We start from the raw sequence: 9,617 nt of genomic DNA on the forward strand, positions 1-9,617 counted from the left end.
CATACATGCTTTTTGGTAAGAAATCTGATCACACCTCAACCGTAAAAAACATCCGCGCTAGGGGAGGGAGAGAGCATGTTTCCTGGACTAGCTGGAGGACCAAGCCTCTCACGAGAACATTTCTGTGAACAGCTCCTCCATCAGAGCCCATTGCTAGCTCACACAACACCGTGCTGTGTTTTAAAACAAAGACTGGCACGAAGGCATACCAGGAGCAGCCTCTGAGGAGGTGAAGGCACAAGCACCAGGCACTGCTTGTGTCACTTTACCACCGCTGCAGAGTACGTGCCTCGAGAGGAAGGCGCGCACCCCTTGCGGGATGCCCACGCTCCCCCCAGCCCACCCCGGGGCGCTACGGGCCACCCCAAATCTGCCAAAGCGCCGGCCGCCGCGCCCCGCCTCCCGGGGCCGCCCCGCCGAGGACCGCCCCGCCGGGACCGCCCCGCCCCGCGCCCGCCTGTGACCGGCCCGGCCGCGCCGCTGCCAGCCGCGCCATGCCGCTTTTCAGCGTGCCCAAAGAAGTGGCCGTCGGCACGGCCATGCTGGGGGTCGCCTTCGCCACGGGGATGCTCGCAGGTAAGCGGCGCCCGTTCCCTGTCCCCAGCGGGAGGGGACGAGGACCGCGGCGGCCGGACAGGGTCCCCCCGGCGGTGGGCAGGAGCTCCCGGTTGCGGTCGGGGGAGCATCCCCCTGGGCGCTGCGCCGAGCGGGGCTGCGCTGCGGGCCGGGATTGCGCGGAGCTGGGGCCGTGAGTACGCTGATGCTCTTTGAACCCAAGTCGCTCCCGCAATCCAGCTGCTGCCGCGTGGGGCGGGCGAGCTGCCGGTGGCCCAGCGGAGGCGAGGGCAAGCTCCCGGCCCGGCCCCTACCTGCGGCTGTTCGGCCGGCCCAGAAACGCCGTGGTGGGGTCCTGGTCACACTCTGTTCTGGCGACAGTTTCGCTGTCATTCCCCGGGGTCCGATCCCACTATCAGGCGGGGGAAGGAGGCGGGGGTTGGGTTTGTAATGCAGCTGCTTGCTTGCTTACCCTTTCACTTCAGGCAGGTTGTGGAAACAATCTCCGCTTCAGGGTGATCCTCTGGAAAAAAGAGCCATTAACAGAAAATTAAGTAAAATAAAATCCTCGAAATAAAAGTGTTCTTTAATCACGATCAACGATCAGATGTGGAACTAGATTTTTTGTTGGGTTTTTTTGTTAATTCTTTAAAATGTTTGCCCATTTTGTAAAAGAAAGATTGGGTTCAAAGCTGAGATCAGTTCTGTATTTAAGCAGACAAGCAACAGTTCTTAAACTTCAGCTGTAGCACCTACTTTTTTTTTGCACACTAGTTTCATGCTAGACAAGCCATGGAGCAACAACGGATTTCCTCTGGCTAGAGGGCAGGACACTGTCATTAGGAGAACTGAGGGCTTGAGAAGATGCATCAGCTGATGGCCCTAAAGACCAGCAGCCTCTAGCCATCTAGAAAATAAGGCCCCCAGACTAAGAAAATTGTGTGCCTCATTCATGCTTCTCTCCTTACATTTGCCCTTTGAGGTCTGATGTGGTTACTTATCCTGTAAGAATGACTGCTTGTAACCTTCAGATCAGCCACTGAACAGCACAATACCCAAGCCTTTCCTCTTTCAGCCTTTGCAGACTTGGGCTGGACATCTTAAGAGGTTTGAAAAGAAGGGGGTGCGGGGAATAATAATGTAGTCCACTGAGCTGTCTGGCTATATTTCGGTTTCTTTTTTCACTGGATTTTTCAGAACAAAGAACTCCTTAACCTTTAGTAGCACTTAAGCGCTTGTTTTATTTAAGTGGGCAATAACTGAGAAAGATGAAATTTTTTATTATTATTCCCTATTTTTTGGTAGGTAAAAAGTACCCTTCTTTAGGTTTTGGGACACCCAAATCATCTAAGAGTATTATCGGGAAAAGCAGTCCACTCTGGCAATACATACTGGATCACTCTTTGCGGGAACATCCAATTTTAAAGAAGCTACGACTGGTCAGTATTTTATCCCCCAAAGCAGGTTTTCTGCTCCATGCCCTTACTGTTGTGCTAGGACCTTTTGGTATCACCCACACCTCATCCCGAACTGCTGAACTCAGTTGCCTACACATCAGAATTTGTTTGGAACTGGTAATTCTCAGACTCTTCAATGTTCAGGGCTGCCCTAAATGCGTATTTAATAGTATTGGCATACAGTTTAGACATGTCATTTTATCCATGGCTGCCTATGTGTTTGGGCCCCACTTGATTTTGACTGGAACAGATGACTTCTGTTCCTTTTAGCTGGCATATAAGGAAACTAGCTCAGAGGTGATGTCCTCCAGCAGGGTCCAGTGTCAGAGCTCAGACCAGACATCCCCTGACTCAGGACTGAATCATTTCAAGTAAGACAAACTACTGTATAAAAGCAATTAAGTGTTAAATACTGGAGCTGTCTGGTGGGATTGAGCCCTAGAGGAAGAAAGGAAAGGGGAGGACCAGCTTTTCCATTAAACTTCCACTGCACAGCCCTGCTTCTGCCGCTGCCCCCTCCGCACAGCTCCTGCAGCTCTGCATTGCCTAGCCAGAACCGCCTGGTCTGACCTTCAGCAGCAGACTTTAACCTAACATTTCATAAAACCATGCTACATGTCTTGGAGGAATACGGGCAGAAGCACAAAGGTTATAAATAAATAAATAAATATATATATATATATATAAAAAAGTGTATCTGTTTATGTAACTTCACATAAATAAAAGACTTTCACAGTCAAGATTCCCCTGTGGCTCTCATCAGTTACAACTATTGCTGAGTTTGCCAAAGCCATGGTAAGTTTAGGGCATGCTTTGAATGATGAACTATTGCTTATGAAAAGCACCCCACCCTCCTTAGCTGCTGTTAAATTCAAACCAATTTCTGGCTCATAGGTGTACCACAAAGCCATCTAAAATGAGAAGGGTAGAAGTGTCTGTTTTTCCTGGAGTTTTTCTGTTGTTTTTTTTCCCTAGATTGTTTTGGAGCTTTGGGTTTTGTTTGTTGTGATACATTATTTTTTTTCCTTTTTTAGCTCACTGCTGATCATCCCTGGAGTAAAATGATGGTGTCCTGTGACCAGGCTCAGCTTATGGCAAATTTGGTCAAACTCATTAAAGCCAAGAAAGTTATTGAAATAGGTAAGAGTGTCACCTTGTCCTCTCCATAGTACAATAAAGCTCATGGCTGCACTTCTCCAAATACAGCTGTGTTTACATAAGGTAAAATATCTAAACATAGTGAGGCACCGCATACTTGTCTCAGCTGACAGGTGGGCAAGCTACAGCATAAAAAGCAGCGTCTGATTTGCACTTACTTGCCACTGTACCTGTGCATTCAGTAACTCTGGCATCAGCATGGATGTCTCACAAACTCCGAGGCAATCTGAAAAAGTAAGATCAACAGATCATTTGGCTCTCCCGCAGTTGCAGGACAGGGTGTATTCTTTCCTTTCTGTACCAGTTTCTTGCCAGAAGGAAATGTTTTGCTGCACAGGCCCTGCATCCAAACCACCTTCCTTGATGCACATATGTTAGCAGGATGTCCCAAAGCCAGACTGATGCTGAGCAGCCAGGTATGGGTTCTCAGCATCTTCATTCTTGGCCTAGCTGTTAGTTATGGTGCCCTGGTATTTTGCTGCTGGTCCAGTCCCTTTGACCCAGGATTTAGCTCCACTTTTAAATAAGGGTGTTCCTCAGAGATGCACGACCAGACTCTGCCCTGTATGTCCAGGAGACTTTAGGAGAAAGCCAACATTGAGCTTTGCTAAGAGATTGATTTAGAGAAAAAAAAATGTAAAAAAATTCCTCCAAACCCACCATTACATTAAAATGGAGTGGGAAAACCTTTTGTGTCCGTTAACAAATTGCCCACCTGTTTGGGCAAATCTTTGACTCCTTTGGGGTTTTTATTCCTGAAGAGAGCCCCATAACTAACTATTTATCTTTTTCCTCCCCCCTCCAATATGGTAAGTGTTGATGACTCTTATGATTTTCCTAGGTGTTTTCACCGGTTATAATACCTTGAATATGGCACTTGTCCTGCCAGATAATGGCAGAGTTATTGCTTGTGATATAAATGAGGACTATGTCAAAATTGGAAAGCCGCTGTGGAAGGAGGTAAGCAGCATCTCTTCCATTACATGTTCAGGACAGCTGCATTTGCATGTCAAGGGATTTTAGTATCTTAGACTTGCACATTCACAAAGAAGCATTCCTGTCATTAAAGGAAGCTGAGAAAGTTCCATTTGGAAAGACAAAATCAGTGCTATCTGGAACCTAGAAATAATAGGAAAAATATCTGACCACCAGTCATTTCGAGTCCAACAACCAACAGGTTATTTCTTGACTGCTTTGATCAACTCTTTGTTCTTTTCCATTCTAGGCAGGAGTAGAGCATAAAATTGACCTGCGGATTAAGCCAGCAATTCAAACACTTGGTAAGCAACTTAAAATACTTTCCTTTTTTCCCTTCCCTGGAAACAGAAGATGGATATAATGCTGATGAAATCTAAAGCCAAATATGTTTGTGGATGTGATCCCTTTGCTAAAATTTCACAACTTCAGAAGTTCATAGTTTTCCTGCATGCCAGCAGAGAGGAAGAAAATGCTTGTCCTATGTAGCAGGCTGTACTGGTCACTCACCTGTCCTGTCTGTTGCCTTGGTTAATCTATGAAGTACTATTGTCAGCTGCTTCTGGGAAAGCTGATTAAAACAGATTAATTAGACAAAGCCCGATTTCTCTTATCCACTGTCCATTATAAGCAAGTATTTCTTTGTTATAGACAGGAAGAGTTTTCTGAAAGGGTTGAAGTGCAGAAAAAATACAGAAGCCAATATAAAACTTAGCGTATAACAGTTGAATTATGTCCAGAGGACATAATTGACAGTGTCAAATTTAGGATGTGCCAAAAGTATGCAAGGCAAGATGATGTGGGGCAGAGGAAATATTAATAAATATTCTGAAAATGCAAGAAACCTGCTAGGAAAGGAGGAGTCAGAAGGTTTCCAGCAAAGGTGTTTGATAGATCCATCCATAACCTTGTGTTACTCCCAAATTCATCCATCCTTTCTAAAGAGGCAAATATAAGCAGTCTGCTAGGATGCACTGTCCTTGAAGTCTGATGGACAGCTTTGTCTAGGCAATGCTTCAGACAAAAATATCCTGTGTTGACAGAGAGGATAAGGGCAGGTGAGGGGGGTGGCTGAGACCTTTAGGAAAGCAGCAGCCGTCAGCCCCTCCACAACTGGCGATTTGGAGTTTTCAGTCAAGAAGTCCATTTAGGAGAACTTACAATTGCATTCCACTTGCCTTGGCCCAGAGAGGGACTACTTACAGCAGTATTTTGCTGTGATAAACATCTCTGACGGGGTTTGTTCATGACTTGTGTCATGACACTTGATCATCAACAAGAGATTAGCATTTAGGACCTGTTCATAAGTGTGAGAAAAATCCTAATCCATTTAAAAAAACAATTCTGCTCAGTCAGCTCAAAAAAATAGCTGAAGTTGTAGAGTGTGTCCAGTTTCAAACTGCTTGACTTGTTTTTACTGCACCTTTCAGCAGTCCTAGCTGTATCCTGCAGGTTTAGAACTACTCCATGAACTTCCAAGTAGGAAGAACTCAGTAACCGAGTGTTTTATGGCATACATTATGTCTAGATTGGTTTCTGTGGGATAAGCTTTTATAGTAATTAGCTGTAGAGGAATAGGCTGCCTGGTCAAGGCACTAAAACCATTATTTAACGAGAACTTTGACAGAAATGGACGACTGCCTCCTACACAACATTAACCAGGGTCTAATGACTCTTTGTTACTCATCTAGATGAGCTGTTGGCCAGTGGAGAAGCAGAAAGCTTTGACTTTGCTTTCATTGATGCGGATAAAGAAAGCTGCAATGAATACTACGAAAAATGTTTGCGCCTCATAAAGAAAGGAGGAATAATAGCTATTGATAATGTAAGTACTGCAGTTACAGTAGTAGTAGCACAGGGAGTTACTGCTTTTGCCTCTGGGAAAGGAAAAAAAAAGTCACAGTGGGATTCTAGTAATGTCATTTCTGACTTGCAAGTGGGTTGCCAATTGCAACACGTTTGTTCCGTGTTATACAAAGGAGGCTTTTAAAATTCAACATAAATTCCTAAAGCAAGCTATACAGAACACTGATATAAGTAAGGAATAAAACCCTATAGAAGTTACAAGTATTGTGTTACATTTATGTTAGTACATTAACAGTCTGTGATAACAGAAACTTACCAATTTTTTCGTAATTCATTACAGAGAATGCTCTGTATTATCCTGATTTGTCTTGTAAAGCATTTTCTACTATGTACAGTACTTACACATGATCAAAAGTAGCACTTGTAATCAGTAACAACTAGTAAGTTATTGATTGATAACTTTTACTAGAACCAAAGAACAATATTAAATTTCAGGCACCTTCAGGGTTATGGTGGCGCTGGATAGGGGATTTTAAAAATACCTATGTTTAAACACATCTTTTTTTTATTTTGGCTTCTAACGTGCAGTAGAAATATAATTAGCCAGTTCTGTGGACTCCTAATCCCACTTGCTTATGAGAGCTCCATGGCAGAGATAGTTAGAAATCTGAAATAGAATAATTAATATCCGTTTCTAGAAAATATGCAGGACATTTTCCAAAGCTTCCTTTATGGTCCAACGAACATATTGGAACAAATTAGGTGTATGACATTTCTTTTTTCAATAGGTCCTTTGGGGTGGAAAGGTGCTAAAACCAAGAAAGGATGACTTGGCAACCCAGAGCATCCACCACCTCAATGAGAAACTTCTCAGAGATGCACGAGTCAATATCAGCATGCTCCCAATGGGGGATGGAGTCACATTAGCATTCAAGTTGTAATTGGAGGAAGCCCAGCAGATGGGAAACAACAAGCTGCATCAAATCATCAGGAAAAATGCAGGCGGAGCAGTACCAAAAATGGTCATTTAACCTGTATCTCCACTGGATGGCATAGCCTGGGAAAGTAGACTTTAGGTGCAGCAGGATCCTCAGGACAACCAAGTTCAGAAGGTAGACTTATTTTGACATCTACTATGGTTTCTTATTTTAATTGCAATAAAGCAAATTAACTTAACATGAAGTTGTCTTTGTAACACAGTGGTTGAAAAAATCTCCGTCTCTAGAATGACCGAGTTCCAAGTGAATCAATAAAACAAAGTCATTCTCTATCCTAAAAGAGGCTATTCAGTGGTAGAATACTCAGTCCTAGCATCAAAAGGAAAAGAAGTGGAGTTTACTAATGTTAATAACCATAAGAGAAAAATGGATTTTTAATGAAATGTACATGACATCAAGGAGACTGCTAGCCTTCTCAAACTAACCATATTGAAAGTCACTGGTAATCCTTGAAGGGTACTACGTAACAAGCCTCAAATATACACTCTCTGAAAAAAAAGTTCTTTCTAAAAGTACATCAAAGGACAAACAAGATTTCAAATGCAGGGCACTCCCTAAAACCTTCGTGTGCAAGAACCTGGGTAACAGTGCAGGTAGATTTTTTTTTTTTTTTAAGTCAGAATGAGGAAGAGCAAATGGGCAAGAAGAAAAATGAAACAATTCTTCCTCCTTCCTCTCTCCCTCCCACCTGCCCCCCAAAGAAACAACTTGCTAGGCACTTGCTTCCTAGAAAGTTGCAAGCGCAGAGCATTGGTAGCAAGTCTACAGAAGGAAAATTATGATTGTATGAGAACGCAATACAGCTGTTAACTGGCTATTCAAATAATTACTGCAAGCAGAGATTCCATTCCCTAGGCAGCATGTAACAAAATGATGTTTTTTCTACGCCCTAGTACACTATTTTCCCTACAGTATTCTTAACTCCTAGTTAGCTTCATTGCTATTGTCATCCATTACTCTTATTTCATCCTTGTGCATTCTATAAAATTTTTTATCAAGAAATAGTTTCAAAAGCTCACCTTACCTGAGACCAATGAAATAGACTTAAGGGGGCAGGAGCTGTATTCTGTTCAAGCTAGAGAATGAGAATCCAGCTAATGACTTCTTTCCATGGTGAATTACAAATAACAATAACTAATTTTTAGGGCTTTTTATTTCACTCTGAAATTTGTATTAAAGAGAAAACCTAATGAAACAAGAAACCACAGCTAGCATTTTACAGACAAGCTCCCCTGGCTGTTGTTTTAGGGGACTGATAACACCAGAAGGATGTCAGGAAAAAGGGCACTTTTGATTTCTTGGCCTCCTGTAGGGATGCTGTTTCAGAGCTAAGAGAATCCTTCTTCAGCTTGCTCAAATAATGCACTTGAATGACTCAAGGCAGTGGGGAACAAAGATTTCAAGTCTCAAAATTGTTAGAGCTGGCTACTCAGCTCACATTTTTGAAGTTTCAGCTGGGTGGACTTGGGTTCCGAAAAGGGGCAGATATTCAGGGCACAGGTCTTGCCTGTCTCAGACACTTGTGGTAGTATACTGCAGTGAGAGAGCAATGACTAAAGGAAGCATTGCCTGGTGGTTTCAGAGTGGGTCTATGAGTGAGGAGATCTCAATTCTATTTCCGTCACTTCCACTTAAAACCCTGATTCAGCAGAGCTGTCAGGATGTGCTTAAGTACTTTGCTGAATTGAGGACTGGCTGCTGTAAAGCAAAATCCATGCCTGGGAGAAGGCCAGGACAAGGTGCATATGGCCCTTAAATGGGATTTTAAAGAGCGTACAGCTTGCCCAAGCTCTCTTTCTGCGTTTTACCCTCAGAGCTTCAAACCTCTGTGTCTCTTAATTTTCTTATCCATGTAAATGAAATAACACCTTACCAAAGCATTAATGACTATAATAGCTCTCAGATGGAGTGGCTAAAGGGATATACAAGATCATTATACATTTGCATGCAAAGCTGGCCATGTTCTACATTACAATTTTACAGATTTTTGTTATCTGCTTAAGAAGTAAGGGTTACAAGTGCAAAATGGGACACTTGAACAGCTGGGCATCCTCTCAAATATTCTTGCTTTCAGAGGCTGTAGGCTGATAATCACAAGCAAGCTACAAGCTGTTAAGAATACATACCCTGGCCTGAAAGTACCGTGATAGCCTGTCCCAAACACACAGAAGTCACTGGAATATTGATCACAGACTCTGTAAGTGTTTTGCTGCATTTCCAAGTTGCAAGAATCTTCTCAGTAAAGCTGAGCCAAAAATGGGCAAGCACCATAAAATACTTTTTTTTTTTCCCAAGAAACTGTCAAATAACAGTTTAGCAACATTCAAAACCAGATACAAACAATCATAGTTCATGAATTCAAAAACTCTGCTCCTTGAATGGTGGGAACTGGTAAAGTCCTCATCACCTGTGCTAGAGCAAAACCAATCAAGTGCCTGAGGCTGAAGCACCGTGCAGCAGGCTAGCATTTAGCCTCTGCTTTGGACTCAGCTCCATTTTAAATATGCAGAGCATAGAGCGAGCACTTAATCAAACCTGTCTCCATCCTGATCACCTAATTACCATTAGAAAGAATAGCAATGTGTCCCTAAACTATAGATTGATGAGCCATCTGCAAGCTGAAACAAAGAGCAGAAGGAAGCTTAATTGAATCAAATATTTAGAATAC

At 43.1% G+C, this 9,617-nt stretch overlaps 1 protein-coding gene across 2 annotated transcripts; it reads left to right on the forward strand.

Annotated features, from left to right (window-relative positions):
- Nucleotides 1-427: 427 nt before the first annotated feature.
- Nucleotides 428-7,127, forward strand: COMTD1 (catechol-O-methyltransferase domain containing 1). Of its 2 annotated transcripts, none has more exons than XM_005439213.3 (7): nucleotides 428-576; nucleotides 1,861-1,994; nucleotides 3,047-3,152; nucleotides 4,012-4,130; nucleotides 4,396-4,450; nucleotides 5,837-5,970; nucleotides 6,740-7,127. In XM_005439213.3, exons 1-7 carry the CDS (start codon nucleotides 495-497, stop codon nucleotides 6,890-6,892), a joined length of 783 nt encoding a protein of 260 aa, XP_005439270.2. In that variant the 5' UTR covers nucleotides 428-494; the 3' UTR covers nucleotides 6,893-7,127. The 2 variants fall into 2 exon arrangements, with proteins under 2 accessions (XP_005439270.2, XP_055577268.1); XM_055721293.1 differs by having other exon boundaries at nucleotides 440-576; nucleotides 1,882-1,994.
- The last annotated feature ends 2,490 nt before the right edge of the window (nucleotides 7,128-9,617 follow it).

The sequence above is a fragment of the Falco cherrug genome, chromosome 9 (genome assembly GCF_023634085.1).
Source record: "Falco cherrug isolate bFalChe1 chromosome 9, bFalChe1.pri, whole genome shotgun sequence".
Classification (NCBI taxonomy): domain Eukaryota; kingdom Metazoa; phylum Chordata; class Aves; order Falconiformes; family Falconidae; genus Falco; species Falco cherrug.

Coding starts and splice junctions, on each gene's coding strand:
- COMTD1 (XM_005439213.3), top strand. CDS start 495: ATGCCGCTTTTCAGCGTGCCCAAAGAAGTGGCCGTCGGCACGGCCATG. Junction 1,995..3,046: donor TTTTAAAGAAGCTACGACTG/GTCAGTATTTTA, acceptor TTCCTTTTTTAG/CTCACTGCTGATCATCCCTG. Junction 4,451..5,836: donor GCCAGCAATTCAAACACTTG/GTAAGCAACTTA, acceptor TTACTCATCTAG/ATGAGCTGTTGGCCAGTGGA.